Source organism: Lytechinus variegatus, chromosome 1, assembly GCF_018143015.1.
Source record: "Lytechinus variegatus isolate NC3 chromosome 1, Lvar_3.0, whole genome shotgun sequence".
Lineage (NCBI taxonomy): Eukaryota > Metazoa > Echinodermata > Echinoidea > Temnopleuroida > Toxopneustidae > Lytechinus > Lytechinus variegatus.
Genome location: NC_054740.1, coordinates 38,646,570 through 38,670,311, shown reverse-complemented (window position 1 = coordinate 38,670,311; position 23,742 = coordinate 38,646,570). Strand labels below are relative to the sequence as shown.

At 37.9% G+C, this 23,742-nt stretch overlaps 1 protein-coding gene across 1 annotated transcript in view; it reads right to left on the bottom strand.

Annotated features, from left to right (window-relative positions):
• LOC121413491 (gamma-aminobutyric acid type B receptor subunit 2-like) overlaps positions 1-23,742 on the bottom strand; it is a 78,871-nt gene that overhangs the window by 5,706 nt on the left and 49,423 nt on the right. The window contains exons 10-14 of the mRNA XM_041606316.1: positions 14,558-14,717; positions 12,267-12,399; positions 9,692-9,799; positions 5,065-5,187; positions 3,195-3,337 (exon numbers count right to left, since the gene is read on the bottom strand). Of these exons, the coding sequence (XP_041462250.1) occupies positions 3,195-3,337; positions 5,065-5,187; positions 9,692-9,799; positions 12,267-12,399; positions 14,558-14,717 (667 nt within the window). The remainder of the gene's footprint in view (positions 1-3,194; positions 3,338-5,064; positions 5,188-9,691; positions 9,800-12,266; positions 12,400-14,557; positions 14,718-23,742) is intronic.

Sequence of the window (23,742 nt, the reverse complement as noted above, 5' to 3'; positions counted from 1 at the left end):
CTAGTCACTCAAGAATATAAGAATGAAATAATGGATAATGTTTCATCGTCTTTTTTTTCGTAAAAAAGTTGACCCCCAAAAGATCCAGGATAATGTTTCCCTGTCACATTGACTTTATCCTACACGTACTTTGTCTCGAATGGACCTCGCCTTCTTCGTATACTTCTGTAAGTGACTAGTAACAATTTTCAGAAGAGAATTTCCCCGAATTGAATAAACACGATATTCATCCATGTCAATGACATGCTTAGCGCCGGCAGCTCTGCCAATATTTCATTTTCTTTCACCAACTATTGCATGTAAGTATATCCGGAAACATGTTGCCGATGATCCTAATATAATTATGAGAACATTTTAGTTTGTTGAAATAGTCCTGAGCGTGTCTCATCTGTCATCTGGTTTTCACTCGAGGAATGCGAGGTGAAGACTTGCTGAGAAAATTTCCTGTTTTTTCCGAACCTTTCCGTTTCAAGCTATGAAACATAGTTGCCCGCCTTCTTCATATTATTTACATTTGTGATATACATGACGGCATGCATGATACTCCATTACTCTCTGTTGAATATTGTAGTCTACCGCCAACTACGATTTGGTAATACGGTTCAACGTCAGAAGAATGCGGGTTGCTCTCGAGGTTGACGGACAAGCCCACCCCAAAGAGGTTGACGAAAGAAGCATAATGTTGAAAATTTTAATAAAATTGGATGTTGTGATGAGACAGTTGTGATGTTTAAAATGTTCGATGAATTTCACATATGAGTTAATATATGCATGCACATCTTGGTCAGTTTGCAAATAAATAAGGGGGTCCATGACGTCACCCACACACTACTTTTGTTTTGTATTTCAATTTTCACCTCAATATGACGAGGAGCAAAGTTCGGTTTCTCCTTGAGTATGCGGACTTGTCACTATGAAATTTATAGTAAATTGAGAAAGAGTCTCCTTCTTGCAAAATATGCCCCAAAATATAGTATGATTAAAAATAAAATAAAAAGGAAACATTGGCTGAGTGACATCATCGACTCTTTCATTTGCATTTCACAGTGTTATGCATACCCCCACCCCCCAAAAAAAAGTGAAAAGTAAGCGATTTTTATTTGAATTACATTTGTTATTGCTGATTTTTGTTTGAATTATATTTTTTATTGCCGATAGGCAAAATTTGAAAATGTCATATCTATATTTCTCTAATTAAAATCAACTTTTTGTTAAGGTGGCATTGCTTTTTATTATAAGTGACAGCCGTGCGGTCTTCTGGCGCCATTGACGTGCTTCTGTAATACAGCAACATGCAGAATTAAACTGAAGTTAGAGAGCAGTGATTCAAGCCTCCCGTCACGCCTTGGCGGATTGTGACGTCATAGTTCTTTCCCAGACATTAGGTTTCATATCCGACTGATACACGTCTGTAACACCACAGACAGGCATGCTACATACACACGCTGGATAGATCTTGTTGATTCTGGCAACCGGAAGCGCGAAGTCGTCACTGCAACATTGTTATGAATGACAGAAGCCATGTTACAGTGCCGACGTCAAGCTCCAAATCGCCATAACTTGATGAAGTCTCGATCTCGTTACCTTCTTTAACGGTCTTCTTGGTGTTTCTCGGGTAATGGACTGCTTGGATGAGCATTCGTAATGTCTAAGCAGCATTCCAAGATGTAGTGCAACTCCAAGTCACCCCCAATCTGCCCTAGTTTCCCGACCTAATGCTATCCTGTCTTCCTATGCCTGGTTATGTCCTGGATTTCTCATCAATTATTTTCAAACAACGTCTTGTCATTTGTCTATCGTCTTTTTTAAACACATTAACATAATACTATATTCATATTTCTAACATGTTTTCATTCAACCGTTTCTGTGTAACAAAATAAACCAATTTCCCTTAAAAACATTAACATCCTATCACGAATAACAACATGAACACGATTTGGTAGTCTGCGTTTGTTTTGTTTGACAAAGAGATGTACTTCAAAACTGCAAAATATGTCCCCGCACTTTTCTATATGACGGCAGAGAGACATATATTAAATTCACTTCTTTTTTTTTCATTCATTCCAGCTGTATTTCTTTGACCCATCATGCGCCAAGTTCTCTAACGGCTCTCGACGACGGAGAAGCGATACTGATTTTCGGAAGTAACCTTCTTGAATGCTTAACGTTCAGAGCACACTAAAACTTGTTTAAACTTTAACTATACTTTGTAACGCCAACTGGGACATTGCTTTAGCCGACAAAGACTTGAGTATGTCCAAACATCTAACATGTCTCCACTATAATCTGGACAAAAAAGTGTTTCTATTCATCTTGACATTTTGATCGAGGATACCATAGCTTAAACCATTTAGGCAAAGTGGTGCAATCGAAACACTTCAAGCTTTTTAACCCGAGGCGAGCATATTCGGTACTCGCGGAAACAAACAAATTGAAAAAGGTAACACGTTTCCTCCAGTTTTTATCTGTGCACTTATGAGCAAGAAATCTCATACGAAGAGAAGCCGTGATATTCATGATAAAGTGAATTATTCTTGAATTTGTTTTAGCTTGGAGAAATTGTAATTTGAATCAGAATATTTGCCAAACTGTGTTATAATCCTGGCTAGAACAGAAAGTGGTGTCGTTGCAGAGAGAAGGAGAGAGAGGGGAGGAAAAGAGATATTGAGAGGGGGGGGGGCAGAGAGGGTACAAAGGGTACAAAGTTATTACAGCAATAATGATTATGCATGAATTTATCCTCCTTTGGAAATTTATAAACATATAATCTGCATAAATAAATGGGAAAAGTTTTCGCACACGACGTTGGACGAATACAAGAAACAGTAAATGCGTTAAAAAGCCCGTCAAATGACAATCGACAGACAAGAGGTCTTTGTAGAAAATTGGTGAACCGGAAGTTTCGTCCTCCCTTTCGGAGCTGACGTAAATTACAAATAATTATGTCGTTTTGTCCAGAGTCCAGGATAAACTGCAGTCTTGATTCACCAATTTTCGGCAAAGTCTTCTTGGTTGCTCTTTATCATGGAGGGCATTACACAATACATTTTCTATGTTCATGAATTCTTCATGCATCCTGGGACGAAAAATCCCGAATGGCGCTTATTTGTGACACCGTCCTGAATAGAAAAGGAAATAATGATTAAATAATAAAAGTAAGAATGGCACCCTTTCCGCGGCGCCGCTTCGCTTACCTCGTCTGCCACGTGATGAAGGTACCGAAAATGAGCAGAAGACCTTTGTAGATAAAAAGCGTCCAGATAAAATACTGCTCAAATTTACTGTCGCACGTGTGCTGTTCTGTTTTGAAGATTAGATTCGGTCTATCTGGATCAGCCTGTGTCAGAAAAGAAAGAAGGAGAAAATAGGGAGGTGAAGACAAAGGTAAAGAAGGATGAGGAAAATAGTGAAAGAAAGAAGTGGAGAAAGAGATAAAGAAGAAGAAGAAAAAAAATAAAGAAGAAGAAGAGAAGGAGGAGGCAGAAGAGGAGTAAGAAGAAGAAGAAGAAAAAGAAAAAGAGGAGGGGGAGGAAGAAGAAGGGGGAGGAGAGGGAGGAGAAAAATAGAAGAAGAGGAGGAGGAAGTAGAAGAAAAAGAAGAAGATTAAGAAGAGGAAAATATCAATCATTCATTTTTAATAAGACCATTAATTCGGATCTTTAAGTACTACTTGATATGTCAAGTATAATTGATATGTAACAAGCCGACGACAAACATTTTGAAAAGAATGTTTGGGAAAGGTCACATAGCGATTGAAGTCGCAAGAGCTGAATGTTTAACCACAAAAGGGGCGTATAAAATTAATCATGCCGTTCCATTATTAATTTTCTAAGTACAAGGCGACGATACACTGTCCCGAAACAAAGCTTAGCTCGTGGAAATTTCCCATAATCCCCCTCTAATTTCCCGCTCATGAAAATAAGACAGTGTGAAGGGAATACTCGGGCAGACTAAGCAATTTTGGAAACCCAAAGGAGAAGTGGAGATTTTGATGAGGATGAACGAGCACTGAAGAAGAATGACGATGCATGGAGCGATTATGTTTAAATCCCGCGATGTGACGGAAGGATTAAATGTGTCTTATACTAATTCAGGTCGGGCCAATCGTCGTGCGCCGATAGTCTGGCTCTGATTAATTGAAACAAAATGAATCTCCCGATGAAATGAAGCCAAGATTCTCAAACTTGGAACAAAATAAGACCAATAACAAATTTTCCTCTGCCTAATGATAGTCTGCTAATGCAGTAAGATTAGGAGGAGCTGAAAACAAAATTGTTTGGAAAATGGTTTGAAATAGTTTAAGGGAGTCACGTTTCTTTCAGCTCCGAAACTTTTAATCAATGCAAGCAATATAATGCAGGCTGGTGTTATGAACGCTCGATATCAAGACTGATGATTTAATACTTACTTTATATTTTATTTAATCATATAATTAATGGGAAGAAAATATAATGAAAAGCATACATGAAAATTGTAAGAATGAGGCTATGATGAGAGCGCAGACAGTTTCATTGGTAAAATGACAAAAGAAGCAAAATATAATTTGAAATAATATAATCGTTATGATGCGGCCGTTCGCCATCTTAATATAGGAAATGGGTTCGAGGTCGCCACGTGATTGTGTGTGATAAAAGATAAAAATGAAAATGGGTGTTTAGGACTCGTTCTTTTTATCATTATTTTTATATCGTAACGTGCGTGGAGGCCTATTTCCCACAACTCAATTTCTTGTAAAAAAAATCACAGGGAGCGGTTGTCCCTTGCCCCGCTGAGCACCGTCCCTGTTTGCAAGTGCAGATTATGCCGCTGTTTAGAAAAAGCGAGACAGAGAAGAAAATCCAGATATACTAGTATAGCAGGTTAATACATGTACCTCTGCAGCTTCTTGTCCGCTGTCGACTGCAGTTACACCGGCAAAAACCGACTCCAGACCGATCAAAGCTAATTACGTTCCCGGATTACGTTATCACAAATGACACACGATCAGTCGGTTGGGAATCGGTTTCGATGGTGTGACTGTTGCCTCGGCAAACAGCTACGGGGCAGTAAGGCAGGGCTACTTACTCTGACTTCGATGATCTTTACTTGAACTTGTAAAGGGTCAATGATCTGCCATACCATTAGGACGATGATGTCGATGAGTAGGAGGATGCCCACCATAGCAAATAGACGGTAGTCCTTAATCACCTGGAGATGGAGAAGGTAGAGAGATATAGAGATATAGATAGAGACTTGAGATATTGTGAGAGGGTGGGGTACAGGTGAGATCAGGGCGACAGGGCCCCATTTTACAAAGAGTTGCGATTGATCCAATCAATCACAACTATGGAAAGCCAGCAAAGTCAACATAAAAAAAATACATGCATGTTCAAAAGCCTTTCTAGATACAAATGTATATCCATATGTTTATTGATTTCTTAAAGCCTGTGTATATCTTTGGTAAAGGGTCAATGTGATTGATAATCGAATATCATCTAATATGACAGTCTTACTGAAGCGTAGAGACCGTTATATATTTTTCCAACTGCACTTCTCTGAGAACATTTCAAATATTTAAATCTTGGATATATAGTGCCCTCTCATCTCGGCGATGCTTGTTTTAAATTAAAAAAAAATGGGCATTCAAGCACTTATCTTATAAATTTAGTGATTAGATATCCAAAAGTTACAGACAAAGAACATATCTTGAAAGTTTCAGCCCATTCCATGATTTGGAATAGGATTTAATTGAAAGACAAAAACACACAGATATTTTAATTTGATCGGGTGACCCGATCAGGTTAAATTTCCATGTAAAATCGCAAAATTTATCCTGTAAAACACATTTTCATTTCATATCCTCCACATCATAACTGTTATAGGGCATATTCATTCATATTAGCTAGCAATGAATTGGAATAGTGATAGGTGCATTTTGGTGGATTTACCAAAACTATACACAAGCTTTAACAATCTAGTGTGTTCTCCTTTGTTTACAAAGCACATTTTGCAATTTCCTGCATAAGAAAGTATGACACTGATGGATTTCCATAGAGTTACGATTGATTGGATCAATCGTAACTCTTTGTAAGATGGGGCCCAGGTGTATAGAAATAAGAAAGAGAAAGGAGGGGCACACAGACAGAGATAAAGGAGACAATAAAGAGAGAGAAAGATGATTGATATGAAACAGCAATGTTTTTTCACAAGTGAAACAACAAATATAATTCTCATTAACTCTGACTTTCTGATCCCGCGCAAATAAACATCCGATGACTGCCATGTTTCCCAATGCCATTATGGGTACAACGGCTGACAATTTTTCTGTTACTTAGTCCCTGGAGAGAAAATTATTATCACCATCATGACCATTAGGCGATCAATATGTTTTATGATCTCATTCTGAACATTTCGTACTTCCGGCTCTTTCTGTCAACAAGGAGCTGATTGAGACGTAAGGACTCCCTCGGCAGTTTTTGGTCGTATGACGTAGTGTATCATTTTTCGTAATCATTAGCCAAAGTGCCAAGAATAATTCATTCTCTTATGAATTCCGAATGGAATTTCATGCGAAAGTTATAATGCAAAATGTTTTGGAGGGTATTTGGATGAACTGTCCATGGCCTGCATGTGCATGCTTCTCGCGATGGGTTTCTTGTTATGCTAGGGTTCATAAGTCCACGGCGGCCGACCCCCTGAGAGGGAAGTCTAGTGGTGTCCCAATGGCTCTGTTCCTCAGAAGCTAACTCGATAATGCAGTACCATGGAGCAACGCTTCAAGGCATGTACAGGAGGTAACCAAGAAAACTGTTGTCTAGACCACGGAAGGGGAAGAACTCCCACTTCCCTGCTTCGACTATCCTCTCACACCTCAACCCCTTCTCTCCCTCTCTCTTCTTGATTCTCTCCCCCTCTCTCTTTCCTTGCATCCCTCTCTCCCATTCTAAGTCATCTGCATTATTCCCCTCTTAATTTAACAATAATTTTCTCCTCACTGGGCTCCCTGCAATATCGTAGAAAAGACTCGCCAGGAATAGCATAGTGAACACAAATTACTTTCCCCGCTGTTAGTGTAAAAATATCGATGCATTTGTGACAGATTAACATGATTTCTTTGCTATAATTACTCGGCTCATCATGCCCATGGACCCACGTGCTCGGCTATAGTGTCTTGTTTTCTCAAGAGTTTATAAGCTGTGTTTTTTGTGGGGTAGAATTCAAACGAAATCATTATCGCTTTTGACAAGGAGGTGGTACGTTATCGGAATAGGGGAGGGGGCTGTTGGAAAAAAAAAATCAGCGATTTGATTGGAATTCGGCAAGGATTTAGAGAGGATAGTACATGAACTCCGGTACCCCATCATCCCTTTCCCTGTTGCGTTTGCATCCCTTGATTTTTTTTGTTTTTCTATTTGCGGTGTTCCTTCTAAATGTTTACCTTTGATATTTGCATTTTTAATCAATTATGTTCACGTGTTCATTTATCTTCCGTACATCTGTTATTTTAATCTGCTTTTATTGTGTTTAACTTATATGTTGATGTTAAATGTCTTGGACCCCACGGAAGACATGCGTGACTGACTGTGCCGGTCATGCAGACTACTACTACTACTACCCCCTTCTTAATTACTCTACAATGTTTCACTCACTTTCTTTCTCGAACTTTCTTAAACGATATTTATTTGGGAAAGTGAAGTATGAGGGGAATTCACGCTAATAGTTTTATCACTCCTCCCAATTTCTTCAGTATATTTTTTCCGGAAAGTGGGGAGCTGTGAAAAAAAAAATGGCCGGGAATGCTAAGACCACGAACATAGACTACCCTCGATGTTAAATTGCTAGAATATCACTTCGATTCTGCATCCTTGGAAATAGGTTATACATGCTATTACAAATTAAAAAAAAATTGAAATACATAATCAAATCAAAAGAGTAAAGAAATAAAATGTAACATGAAGATAACAGAAACGGGGTATAGACCGACTGAAGTAAAGAATCCACAGACACATTAAATTCAAAATTGCAAGATATGCTTCCAGACAAGAGACTGAACATCATTAAAGAAATGACAAAAATGTGGCTGAAGAAATTCAAAATCCTAATATTGTCATTTCTCTGAAAACATGAGTGGAAATATGAGATAGTACTGAGAGGAAAATCATCTCTTGCGGCAATGTCTTTGTTCGAAAACGACATCAAATACCCGAATGGGAATTGCAAGTTGTTTCGGGATCAATTGCGATATAATTGCAAATGGCTGTAAATCAACAAATATTATGAATTTCGCCCAGAGCAGGTTTCATATAAATTCATACAATTTTATTTTCTCAATTGCATTTGGAAAAGACTGAGGACTTGCATAATGTATGAGGCATTCTTAAGAGATAATTTTAAGGGCCTTTTTCTTTAAGGGAAAAATGGTCGCCTTAACTCTGACAAAAGTGACTTCTGCAATCGTATGTAGGGATATATTAGAAAATGTGCACTCGGACTTGTGGAGGGAGGATACAACTGCAATGTCTGATAAAAGGTTGCAGTAGTTGTTTATTTATGAAAATAATCCATCAACAAGACACACACACATATTGTAATACTTTTTTTTTATATCCGATCGAACTTAAAGGGAAAATTCGCCCTGGCGTCAATATTGTTTTGATAACAGCAAAACTTATTTGATAAGCATATAATGAAAATTTTGTGCTAATCAATGAAAAAGGTTATTTAAAATAATACGAGAGTTATAATTAAGCTCTTTAGCATAAAGTAGCGAGTGTGAGATTGACAACGCATGCTTGATGGATAACACCTTATACCCCCTTTACACCAGACGAAGTTCCCGCTACATTCTTGAAGTTCAGAAGAAACCCTGGGACGTGGCGCCAACTTTGAATTTCTCGAAAGATGTGAAATTGTCACGTGCGTGCTACGTCCGCATCACGTTAATGTGACGTTTATGCTGCGTGTGTAGTGTGCCCACAGAGTTCATTCTGCGCGCAGAGCCGGTCCATGCTGCGTCGAAACGGTTCCCGCTACGTTCCGACTACATCCAGCAGATTGCGCGACTTTCTGTACCTTCGTCTATTTGGACGTAGAGCCAACCGAGTTTACGTGGTGGCCGCGTAGTGGCAGTACAGTAGACATGGACAGAGTTGTTGCCACGTTCTTTCGGTGTCCGCTACGTCTATGAAGCTGTTGGTAGGTCTTTACTGCGTCATTACTACCATAGGCGGCGGAAGCGGTCCCCCTAAATTTGGGGAGGGGGGGGGGACGGTCCCCCCTAAATTTTTTGTTGATGACTTTTTTTTTTTTTTTTGCTTGTCAGTTTATTTGCCTACGTCCTCCCTAAAATTTTTTGGTTGAGAACTTTTTTTTTTGCTTGTCAAAATTTTTTTGGTTGTCCCCTCCTAAATTTTTTGGCTTCCGCCGCCAACGATTACTACGCTCGGTTTAGACGGCGCTTCCGCTACGCGGACTTTGGACATGTTCAAAGTCCACGTAGCGGAAAATTTGTTTTCGGAGATCATGCAGACTTTGCCACGTCAATAACAGTTTTCTCTACGCTCTCAGTACGCTGCAGCAGATACCCATGAAAATGTCTAATATTTCACACGACAAACTTGCAAGTTCCCTTTTTTACTGTGCAATGCTAATACTGATTTTTTTCACCTTTTTTTAAGTGTATACACTAAAAAAAAAACACTATTGTTCTTACCCTTTTCTGAAGTTTCTTATTCGTGAATATGCTATATACCCTCCATGTTTTTGAGAACATTGCTCCAAAGGACAGCGTAAATCCTATAGAAAATATCCACGTCCTCGCCTAAAAGAGAAGAAAGATGAAAAGTAGTTATCACAAAAATATAATCATGATTTCCAGGCAATGGTCTTGATTTTTTTTTACAATGGTTTTGATTATGATGTGGAGAAAAATGACGACGATGATGACAGAAGTATTTATGATGGAAAAATAATAATGTTTAATATCATATTCATTACCATAAGTATACACTAACTATACAGATAATGAAACGCTATTTATTATCACCAGTAACAACAATGATAGGGATAATAGGGATGGTAATATGATGATGCTGCTGCTGATGATGATGATGAATGATGCTGATGACAATGACGATGATTATAATGATGGGTTTGGTGATGATGATTATGATGATAATTATAATATTAATAATGTGAACGATAATCATTGTACTAAAATCGAGGTGAATAATCTTACACTGTAAAAAATGAAGTGCTAATTTAGCACTTACAGTGCTTGTATAGTGACTGCACTACGAGTGCGGATTTTCTGGTTCAAATTTAAACTAACAAATCAGCACTCGTAGTGCAGTCACTATACATGCACTGTAAGTGCTAAATTAGCACTACAATTTTTACAGTGTAGGAATTGGGGAAAAATCCTAATTTGCTGAGAAATTAAACTGACATTAAATTTGGCAAATTTTGGATCAGACAGACCTTCCGGATAAAACTTCTGACAAGCCCTTTCATGAAACGTTCCCTGGTTTTCTATCAGTGAATCTCAACCAGCAATTGAACCTTGACCCTTCCGATTCAATCGATTCATCGTGATAATAACCACTTTTCTTAGATCACAGATAGCCCTACCCCTTTCCAATCCACGTCAAATCACGACCTTTACCCCTATCCAATTTACTCCCTCACTCATCATTCCACTTGTAACTGACTTCGACATGAATCTCTGTCTCGAATGATCAATTTTCCACCAATAAAGCAAGATTTGGCCGCAATCTTGCCCCCACCATGAATATTCGTCGGCCAGGCGTCGCCTCAATTACCTTTACAATGAAGACGGATCCACCCGTAATGGAGGCGAGCGGGCGCAGATTTAATTTGGCGGGAAAGCATTAAGACGCGAGACATTTTTCAAAGGAAAGTCGTGCGAGGAAATAACGGGAGCGACCGAATTCCACCTTTCCGATACATTAAATCGACCGGATAGCCATCCGAGATTAATCTTTTATATTCGATTAACTTCTTGGGGAAGATTAGAAAGCCAAGTCCGGAGTCCATTAAATCGCAGATTACCAATTCCGAGTTGCTTCTTAGATGTGTATCCCCGTTTCATTCATTCCTACGTTGATATCAAGTGATGGACGGTCTCTCTTCGTAATAAATAATGAAATGAATGAAATCCAGCCGTACCACAAACCTTGTTTAAGGCCTCCGACTCTTCAACTGTTGCCAGATATAGGTCATATTTTAATATTAACTGCCCAGCGAAACCATCAAAAATTGTATCATTACGAAACTCTCCATAGATATTTTAAATTGAAAATAATAATTGTTTAATATTGTGAAAGTAATTGTGATGATGGTAAGCGTTGTTTTATTATTCTATCATCCTGATCATAGGGATTGCAGGTCAAGACATGACGGTCAGGGCCTCGAACGATATTGGGTTGCATTCATTAAATATAGTATTAAACTGTTTCTCGTGTTTCAAAACCTTACTATCGACCGTAACTTCATAATTATACTAGTGTTTGAACTACCAAATGCATCGGGAGCTTTTTAAAAGCTTGAATGAATAATATTTATTCAATTACGATGTCATTCAAATCGAGTTTATACGGATAGAGTCAAGCACATTGGGTTTCGAAGTGAACGGCATTATCATCACGAGTTTTATCAAGATATCTATGACTGTAGAATCCTAATTATGGTAACTTCACATAACTTAATTCTATGAGGAAGGCTTCATCTGCCAATTCCGGTCACTTATACATTGATGGATTTAATATTAATGTGCGAAGCACATAATAATGATAAACAGTTCTTGTATAGCGCATATCACAGTTATGAATAATTTCTCTATGCGCTTCCAAAGGACTTGGATAGTATCACCCCAGCTGTCGCTTGGCAGCCGTAATTACTGCGCACACGCATTTCAAGGAATAAATTCCTGCCAGGTACCCATTCACCTCACCTGGGTTGAGTGCAGCACAATGATTTTGTTAGGGCTTCATCAGTAAGTACCATCATGCAGCTTATTTTTCCCAGTTTCCAAATCAATTTAAAGTCCAAGAGCACTTTTTTTAGGGGAGGGACATTGCGCCTTAGATCATGTACGTATAAGGTCATCAGAGCACTGATGAAAATCAGATTATTGCTGATTTTTGTACTTGTAAATGAATACATAAATACAAAAGCAAATAAATAAATGAAAGGAATATATAAGTAAATACATTAATGAATAGATTAAAAAAAGAATACAAAAATGAATATTTAACTAACACTCTCACCTGACACATTACTTTAAGACCGTTTTGATCGAGTAGGCCTATATCAACACCTAGTATAATAGCTGTGATGTATGTAAGAATACAACCTCCTATAATGATGTTGTTCATGTTCGGACTCGACATCTTTATCAATCTGAAATTTGAAAAAGAGAGATAAGATGAATAATATCAGTGGTTTATTGACGAAACCGTTCGTTTTAACACAATGATCAAACACAATTGCTGATCGGCTGCAATATGCACTTCTATTGCGTCGATGGCAAAAGCGTCCGGTTTAACACAATATTAAGGACTGGTCACATCGCCCGAGCGTTGTTGGCGCGGTCGTGGAGCGGTAGGGAGAGAGGGTCGAATTTCGTTCACAAAATTGGGGAAAAAATATATTAAAAAAATTCTAAAACAAAATAAAAACAATCGAAATCGAAAATGGGGAACGGTAGCGAGCGGTGATTTTTTCTTTCCGCTCCACGACCGCTCCAACAACGCTCGGGCGGTGTGACCAGGGCTCCGTAACACACAGATTAGCGATCAATCGCTAAATCAACTGACCAATCATTATCAACGTTACACGCGCATTAGGTTTAAAATATTGACCAGGGACCAATCAGAGCGTTTTTTTTCATATTTGCAATTCATCGAAAACCTTTGTGTTACGGAGCCCAGGCTTTATTATACCAAACACAACGATAAACGCAAGTTCCCAATGCGCGTTAATTCCTGAATGATTGCATTATGTGTTTCAGTTGCTTTAATGGCGAAAGAGTTCAGTTTAAAACTTAAAAAAAGAGCACAACAAAAACACACTACAAAAACTTAATACTATAAGAGTTTTTGGTCCAGAATAATTGAAAGAAAATGATTAAGGTTAGCTAGTTAGTTCTAGAGGTTAGGTTTTATGTTTGGCTTGATGCACATTTTCCTGGACATATTCCGTCAGAGCAGTCGTTGCCAGAGAACATGCCATAGAAAAGAAGGATCTGCAATGCGAGTATCCGGACTAGTTATGTGTATTATTGTAACTTTTTTGTTCAACGGTCCCAATATTTTTTCAATACGTATTTCAGACTCTGGTCTAAAGTTGTGGTTTAACTACGGAGAGCCAACTGTGACAAAAATCTTTAAGAGTACGGGTTCAATTTATCAGCTTATTTGACACTGAGATTTTTTTCTATATAATGATAAATAGAAATGTTTCATTCACCATTAGTGCAAAATGGAAAGGCAAAGTTAACGTAAGAAACAAATAATGCAAACAAACTTTTGGCATTATTCAGCTTTCCATAATTTGATAACAGGGAGAAACCATTGTCTAAGTTAAACTAGAGTTCAGAGAACCGGCCGGCCTATTATACACAGTACAAACCGTTGGGAATTTTTACGCGACGCCGTTTACCATATGAATTTTACAAGAGTTGTTTAACAGCTTAAACAACCCCGATTAATTCATCGAATAATACATTAAATAATTTGAAAACCCTTCTTACAACTGTTAAACAACTACAGTAAGGTTCATATGGTAACCAACGTTGTATGAAACATTTAAAAGCAGATATACGAACCAAAAGCGCCATCTCGAGTCCTAAACTACTCATACCTGGCCAGTTTCCTGACCCATAATGATGGTATAGTCATAGACCCAATTGAATGATACCATGCTAATTATCTACTGAATACACTTATACCGTAATAATTATGTTACCAAGCAGCAAAACAATTACTTTTCCTCTCAAATTTTTATTTTAGTTTTTCTGTACAAATACAATCATAGGTCGATTTATTCTGTGTAGTATAGTAGATCTCTGAAAACGTATATTTTAAGACTATGTATTCATAACACACAGTCCAGTCAATGAGAGACCACACACAATTACTCCCCCTTTAAGCATTGGTTTTACCGTTACACTTCGTAATTCCGAAGGTTCGTAATTCCGAAACACTTAAAATGCCTATACCTCGATGTTCGTTAATCCGAAAACGTAAAAGGGTTCGTTAATCCGAACATTTGTGGCGTTATTCCGAAAACAAAATAAGGTTCGATGTTCCGAAGGTTCGTTAGTTCGAAAACGAAATTAGGTTCGTTAATCATTTAGTTTTCGGAATTACGAACCTCATTTTGTTTTCGGACTAACGAACCTTCGGAACATCGAACCTTATTTTGTTTTCGGAATTACGAACCTTCGGAAATACGAACCTTCGGAATATCGAACCTTCGGAATATCCGAACCTTTGGAATAACGAAGCTTCGGAATTACGAATGCATGCGGGTTTTACTGAGTAAAGATTCAACTTACTTCTCATCCCGATAGAAGATGTTGAAGACCAGGAAGCATATCGCGATGACGATCCCGATGATGGAGAAGGTAAGCATACTGATGAACAGCTCACGTGACACCTGTTCAGTCACTATTTGATGGCTGTCCGCATCCTTAGGAGGGGTCCCGCCGTTGGAAGCTTGAATATGAAAAAAAAATATTATATAACGTCATTAATTTCATAAAAATCATCCATGAGACATGTTAGATCAAAGTAAAACATTTAGTCTTTTAATCGGCAAAAAATTGAAGTATTTACTGATACCCCATTTTAACACATATCATTTATAAACAAATTATTGTTATAACAGCTTCTGTGTAAACTTTAAAACACGCTGTTTAAATGTTTTTAAAAATGTTAGAAGGTTTAAATGATATTTATAACATTTACAGGCTTTAAAAAATCTCAATATTTTAAACAGCTGTTTTTTTTCATTAGCACAATTTACAAGCTTTTATTCATAAGCCATTATATTTTTCCTATTCAGTTGTTCTGTTAAACATTTTGATATTCAATTGTTATTTTTTGTGAATCTTAGTGTATTGTGGTAGTATTTGTTCAATTTCGTTCAATCCGTTTATCTATTTCAAGACTTTTTTAGATATATCTTTTATATCAATTCTACATTCTATTCTTTGGAATCAAACTTATTAATTTAATCAGATAGTTATTATTTCTTTCATCGAGTGAAATTTATCTAGTGACGGTAGCCATGTGATGATGATAGCCTGGTGTAAGATAATTTTCCATTTGTAATGCTGTAAAAAAAATCACTTAATTGCTAATCATTACGTGAAAGTGTATCCCTTCTCAAATATCCACCATTCCATAAATAACTGATTTCTTCAGAGTAGTAATGAACATGTGACACCGATCAAGTTATTTAGATTTCAATTTCATACACCAATTCCGCTTCGGTGTATAGATTTTGAATCTGATATTATAGGGCAGAGTTTCACCTATATCAGTCAGGGAAACTCCCGCTTTTCCGAGATCGTTTGAAACGTCCCTTTTTCGAGATAGTTGCGTTCACCGAAGCGTGAATCACCACTGAAAACCTTCGCCCTGTGTAGTCTTTCTCGGCTGTTTTCAGACCCTTATGTATGTGTGCGAACACTCGGTAAGAGCGGTGAAAATGTGTACGCGTGTATACAACCATAGAGCTGTTAGCTCCATGATACAACCGTGCATTCTTCGGGACATTGTTATCTTTAGAACATGTGACTCTCTCTCCCACTCTCTCTCTTTCTCTCTCTTATTTATTGTCAAGCATTCAATTTGATTTTCGTTCATCACTTACCCTTAATCCTGACGTTAAATGTACCGTAATAAGACCATATTTTTGGATCCACCGTCATATCCGTAATATCCAACTTTCATGTTGATTCCACCTCAGCATTCAGCTTATGATCTGATGCACAATCCATAATCAATTCATTATAATATTATTTCCACTACCAGTGCCGGCGGAAATCATGGAAATTATTACGTCGATATGCAATTTCAAAACATGCCGAATACAGGTCTGTCCTAAAACAATCATTGGCTGGTTGACGAAGCCAACAAATTGGAAGAAAGTATACTGTATTCACCTTCAAAACATACATACTGCAAAGTATTGGGGCTACCGGTCACCAAATCAAGTGCATTATAAAAGTCTGCCTGTCAGCTCGATCCATGTCCAAACTTCCCTCAAACGTCCAGCCCAGATGAGAATATCAATTATCATGATGTCATTATAATCATGACCATTCTCCATTCGACATGATCCATGCTAGCAGTGAACAGGTGTGAGATCAATGGTTTAGATTATGAACATTATCGAGAACTGCATATCCATTTTCCATAGCACTAAACCGCCGGAGAGCTGGTTAGAGGTTATTACCATAGGAACGAATATATTTTCCAAGTCTTTCTTATCATATATTACGTAATGCCGTACCCAAAATAACTTTCAGCATGATCATGGAATGTCCATGGTAGTACCATAGCTCTATGCACACTTTGTACAATTTGTACACACACACACACCACGCGTTCGGCTACAACATGCAACGGAGTATCGCGGCACAAAGGCTGAACGCAGAGACTAACCACCTCTTACGAGAACTTTTGCTTGCATTTTTTCAGCATAAATGTGTCTTCTTTCTTCAATAGCGTCTAAGCACCACGGTGGCGAATTCTATTTTTTGGAATATAGATGAGAAATTTAGTTTTCTTTAACATATTTGAAAATAAAAATCCGCCACCGTGGTGCTTTTTTTATATGAATTTTTTAGTGAGGGTATGTCAAAAAACCCCATTCACTTTGTACAGGAAAGCTATTCGGTGAGATCCGAAAAGATTGCGTCATGCGACCACAAATCCCTGTTAATCGAGATTCTGTCGCTCTCGCAAAAGCGGGAGTTTCCTTGACTGTATATAAATCATGTATGATTTTTATGCTATTAAAGCACAATTTTTTTAACGAGAGCCTCTCATTTCACCCTTCACTACAGTAAGGAGACATAGACCATCGTTTTTAATTTAACTTATTATTAAAGAAAAACAAGGGCGAACAAAGCATGCGATATATATATATATGTATATATAAGATAAAATTCAGTGAAAGAGTGAATATCTCAAACGAAGTTACTTCGACCAAATAATTAATATTTGCTAAGTTGACGAAAACAATAATTCTCAAAAATACGACGACTTGATTGAAAAAGAGCTCCGAATGTTAGGGGTTTCTTTTTCGGGAGAGGGAAGGGAATTTCTTCCCTTCCTGATACAATTATTTCAGTGCTCAGCTAATGTAAAATAAGTCGAAGTCTGATATTAAACTTTCAGAATATTGCCGATTCGATAAGTATTGTTCAATGAGTCATAACAACCATGATGAAACGCGAATATAAATTTTTTCATCTTTATGATCGATTGTGCAATCAAATCAATAGTATCACGTTTCTTTTTTACACCCCTGCAGATTTATGACGTCTTGCAAGTTAATGATATCTTGAGTTTAATTATGTATGGGATGAAATAAAAAAAATGATAACAATTTCATAAGGGAAATATACACCGCGTTTAAAAAAAATGCTTTGAAAAAACACCTAGCAATATTGATAAAAGAAATGCAACGTGCATGACACGGGAATATCTTTTTTTTATAACTATATTCGTAGGCTTTTTGACATAATATTACGCTTGAGTGAGCACTGCTTGTTTTGTAAATTTTGCCAACGTCAGGATGCGCAAAAGGTGCACGTTCCCAGGATTCAAGAGGGCGCTGTTGGAAGGTGCTGTACTCGCCGCCATCTTACGAAGATCTTCGACGTAATTTGCATCCAGCTTTCAATCACCAGATAGTCGCGAAGCGCGTAACGTAAACACATGCACAGTTACAGCATGTCATTACCCCGGTCATTGGATTCATTTCAATCCCGTACACCATTTCAACCCCTAGTATTTCAACTCGCTGGGGAGCATTCCTTGAATTTAGCGCAGCCTCATAATGGCGCTGGCAAATTCAAACATACCGATGGGATTCGAACACACGACCCTCTGTTTACAAGGCGAGAGTCAAAACCACTACACCACGGCTCTTCCTATTTTTTACTACATTATTGTTGACCCAGACATTCTGACGTCGGGGAGTGTGTTGGGCAAGCGTAAAGAAAAGTTAGAAGGAAAAATATATCACCATATCAACATTGTTAGCTAAAGTACACATATGTGTTCTTTCCAATTTCTGTCCAAGTATTTTTTTTTTCAGTAAGTGATGTTCACTCAAGGGGAAAACAATCTTGACAGGCTTGTCATTTGCGCAAAAAGACATATATACCAATCTATGAATGTTGAAAAAGCATCGGAATATTACAAAAACATTATTTTCATATATTTTTTTTCAAAGTGTAGACTTTTTGTGATACGCACTGTATATGTGTTTATCACCAGTTTATTACTGCATTGTCTCAATGTCAGCCAACCCTTTCCCCCGTTTGTTTTGTCATTAATCTTTATTTTTCACTGAAACTTTTAGAAAAGGCGTAGACAGCGGATTGATGTGATTTATTTTAATGTCTTAATGGGTGAGCTGACATTTCGACAGATCACATATAGTTCAAAATACATTAAAACCGAAGGGCAATTTCAGAAGAAAGGGCGTCAAGAATCGGGAATATCTACAAGGATTACGAGACACGCCAATATATTCATGAGAAGATGATTCCTTCGTCCTAAGTACCTCGAGTGTATTATCGAAATGGGAAAATAAGATTATTTTTCATGAAATATAATTTAAAAAAAGATGAAACCAGAAATGAGGCGTTTGAGGCAGTGTGCTAATCCCCATCAAGTGTTGCTGGGGTTGTTGCTGATAAGGGCAGCTGGCACCATTATCATCATCAGCTACTTGTGTTGTTGCTGATATTATTTGTTTATTTCCTTGTTTTAGGTTATTCCATTCTTCTTCCTGTACACTTGAAGGCATGCATACAGATAGGGGGGGCTTAGGGGGTCATGCGCCCAAAAGTTCCATGACCAACAAAAAAAAAAACGCAAAGAAGGAGGAAAAGGAAAGAAAGGGAGAGGAATCAATAAATACATATAAAAAGGGAAAGGGGTAAGATTCTGAATGTTTTCTGAACATTTCCTAAAATTCTTACACAAAATCAGATTTTCTTTTCAAATGTCAAAATATTTGCTCGCTGAATTCGCTTACGCTTCACGCGTCACATTTTTCTTCCATCATGTCCACTGGCGCAACTGCATGAGGGTAATTACTGCAGTCATGTAGTCAAAACGCCAGTGCGGTCAGGGTTCGTCAATTCAAAACTGTTATACATGTATGGGAAGCTGTAGGTGTAAATCAATGTATGTTACGTTGTCCATTTCCTGTGACTCTGTACTTACGCTGTAATTATCAAGTAAAGAATTGCCGTACTAAAATACTTAAAGATCGATAGGAGATATATCACACATATATTTAATAAAGGCAAATTATTTTGTTTAAAGTCTTATAAATGAACATTAAGGGGAAAAAACAGCCCAGCATAACAAAACAAAAATCTGCATACAATCCTCCATGATATTAATTCTAATTGGTTTGTAAGAATGTGTTTTGAAAAATAGGTTGGAAGCGGTGAGGTCATGAAGCTGTAAACTAGCCGTACTTTGATAAGAAACGCAACGTCGGGCAAAGGTGTGTACCATCAATGCAGGTCGCACAATTCACTTTCCAGTTTGGAAACGGTTATAGCGAGTTAGTTACGTTCTCAGAATCATTTGAGATTACTTTGAACCTCTCACATTTATCATCGTTAGAGTGTGGAAATACCTTAGGGCTATTATAGTATACAGTATAATCTTGAAATATATTGTAAGAAAACATTTGTAAAATGTCATCATGCTAACTGCCTTATGCATAAACGTTAGATTAGTGTATTGTAGGATTGTTGACATCGTTTAGACTTTCTTCGATGTTCAAATACTCCGTGGGATCATAAATGTGACGGTGACATTTCAAATGCATTAAAATCAAATTTAAACAGTATATTAGGTAAACCTGTTTATTGCAATCTTGAAATCGGATTCTGATTTGCAGTAACTTTTATTTTGCAAGTGCACAGAGGACGAATCGTTTTGACGGTCTCATAAAGTTTATCGTTGCGTTGCTCGTAATTATAAATGATTCAAAAGATTTTTGTTTTCTGCAAATACATGTAGGTTTAATTAATCCTTGAGAACCTGACCAATCAATTATAACAATTTAATATAGTTCACAGTAAAGAAGGGCACTGGGAATGATTTCTTCGCCGGGGGCACGCTGAAGTAAATTTGACCAAAAAAAAAAGTTTTCACTATACAAAATGAAGGTCGTTTGGGTTCTGAGAAATTTGACAAACAATACAAAAAAAAGTTTCAACACAAAATGTTGGTCATTTACAATATTTGACACAGCTATCATAATTTCAGGGGGTGTGGCCTATGGATAATAATACACGCAACACCCCCTGGGAAAATTTTGGGGTGCTTCTGCTCCCCCCCCCCCGCAACCCTGCTTCCCAGGGTCATGCAGAAAAGTGATTTACGTCACCATTTGCAAACAGAAGACAAGTGATTTTGACAATGAAAACATGTCATTTTTAAGCTTATAACTATATGACAATCATCTATACGATGAGGATTTTTTTTTTTTTTTGGGGGGGTGATAGCTTTCTGGAAATATCATAACAATCACATAAATTGAACATGGTTCCAAGACATTCGCTCCGACGATAGTGCATAACATAAAACCTATTGCAACCCAAACCCTAACACCACATCTTAGACGAAATCAAACCCGGAGCAATTGTTGCAGGGGCAAAAGTCGTGCCACCCTTATGGACATCCCATAACACTTGTAAATTGGTTATGGTTTTCATTATATTTCGGAATCTTACGGTAATGAGCACGGTCACGATAATGGCCAAGGATTTGTAATGATTAATGTCATGATTGTGGTTAAGACTGCTGCTTTCCTAAGGAGGGCGGGGGGGGGGTGGATTCAGGGCCCTAAAAGTTCCACAACCATGGAACATTAGGTGGTTTTACTACGGGGAAACCCTCTAAAACGCATCGACTCCTTTGAAAATTCAATTAAAATCAATTAGCATCTCCCCCCTCCCAGACCCTCTTGCACCTGCACGTTTAATGACAGTAGACATTAATTATTTTGGCTATTTTCCAGGGTTGTTACGTTTTCAAGCTTTGCTTTTGTGACGACCCTTGCAACTATTCTACTTATTGTAACAGGAAATACCACTTAATGATTTTCATTTATGTAAGATATGTTTGAGGATTTATATACAAAACTATTGTTCATTATTTTGATGTCAAGTCTCAGATATGTATTTTCGTGTCCAGAATTTTGTTATGAAAAATGTTGCAAAAACCAATAAATGAAATGAAAAATGAAAAATAATAATGGAGAGCTGAGAGGCTTTTGTCGAAAGTTGGTCGACTGGCACTGTATACAGCAAATCATCCGAAGATTTGCACCGGACGAACAATTGCAAATACGTTGTTGTCCAAAGTCAAGAGATTCCGATGCTGCCCCGGCCCACTGACTTTCGACAAAAGCCTCTCAGCTGTCTATCATGCGTTGAATTGCACTTTCAAAGGGAATCGTTGCGTTGTAGAGAGTTTCCCCGTAGTAAATGCGAAAAGCCCGCATTAAGAAAAGAAGGAGGAGAGGAAAGATGTTATGTCAATTTTCTTATTGGTATACTAGCACTGGATATGGTTATGACAGGGAGTACGGTCATTTTGGACACCGAGTTGATAGTTTGGTTAACAACATTGTTCTACCTAACACAATGACGAGGAATAGTCATAGGGTGAGATGTAACTAACATGTCAGAGTATTTCACGTAAGGATGATTTCTAAAAATGATTTCAACCTTAACATGTTGATCGATGTGTTGAAAATCATTCAGTTCAAAATCATACAAGTTATAGTATATCAACCAAACACTAATCGCAAAGTCAAATAATTATTCATAATACAAAAAAATGTACATAAAATACAGAATATAACATTCAATTCATCTAGAACCATTTGAAGAAAAAAGAAAAATACAGATATAACAAAAAAAAAGAATTTATAGCGACGCAATTGAACTGAATGAGTAACACCCTCCCATCCCCATTACCCCCCCCCCATGCCATCCAAGCTCAGGAAGCGCGGCCTACTTCCCTCCCCTACACCCCAGCCTACCCTCCATTTCAATCTATATTCTGTAACGCAACCATGATCTAACCTGAATCTTCACTCCAAATGCAAAAGAGCCACTCCGGCCCCCTATCACAACCCTCCCAGAGCGAGACGAGAGACTAGTCACTCTAGAAGCGGGATCCATAATCCCCGAGAGCGCGCAATAGCTACGTCTGGATGTGTGGTGTGCCTATTGGTTGTGGATAAAATTTCGTGGTCATTCTACACAGATGATCATTACCACCCCAAAGCATATGAAAATGACTCTCATAATTTTATTCAATACTTTGTGCAAACAAAAGATGATTTAAGCGCACATAATTTACGCTGGCTGCGCTTTATATTCACCCATAAAACATGAATATATTTGGTCTAATATAAAAGAATATCTGATAGTCATGTGTTATCTTAAACCAATTCTACCTAATTTTTTTTCTTAATTATGATTATAGTTATGTTTATTTATATAGGGAACTTTAATCAGATTATTCATCTGCCAAGGGCCATGTTTCTGGGGCTCAGTTCAAATAATTAACGGCAATGGAGTTCGAAATCCAATCTGTACAAAGGATTGGATGATGTCACACCTATCTAGATAGCACTGATAGATGATAGACGATATAATGAATAGTTTAATCAGTTAATTGCAGCCGAATGTCCATCGTGATGACGATGGTGGGTAATTTTATTGTGATAAAGGGAACACCGCAAAGAAAGGGCAAATCATCCAAATTACCCCCATTGGCGGCGGAAGCCAAAAATTTTAGGAGGGGACAAGCAAAAAAAAAAAAGGGTCTCAAGCCAAACATTTAGGGGGGAGGTAGGAAAATCAAATTTAGGGGGGGGGGGCACGTCCCCCCGCTTCCGCCGCCTATGATTACCCCCCCCCCTCCCTCAGTAACAACCCCAAGCATTGTGATGGTGATGGTGGTGGAGTATTTATTTTACCCGATTGGTAAGAAAACATGAACATGTAAAGAAAAGCTACTAGAGGATGACGGCTTCATGTCTCTTCTTATGGGCCTGAGGGTAATTGGGATACACACCTTACCCAGGGGCAATAGCGCCCCAAGTGGGAATCGAACCCGTGTCACTGGAACCCGACAACCCCGCCCTACCGACTGACCTATCGCGACTTTAAGACTTTACTAAATATTGATGCCATTCAAGCTGCGACCGAGATTCGGCTCATTTTCTCACTTGATAAACGTTGATTTATGAAATTCCTTCATCGCCGTGACACCACGAACATCATTCAATGTCGACCGTGTCGGGTATAAGCTTGATGAACACCGTGCTTACTGTATTGCGACATCGGCGCCACTTGGCCATAATTGGATTAATAACAGACGAAAACTTCATCATCACCCGTTCATAAATTACACCAGTTCAGGCGGGAAAAGCTCAGAGAGGACAAAACATGCT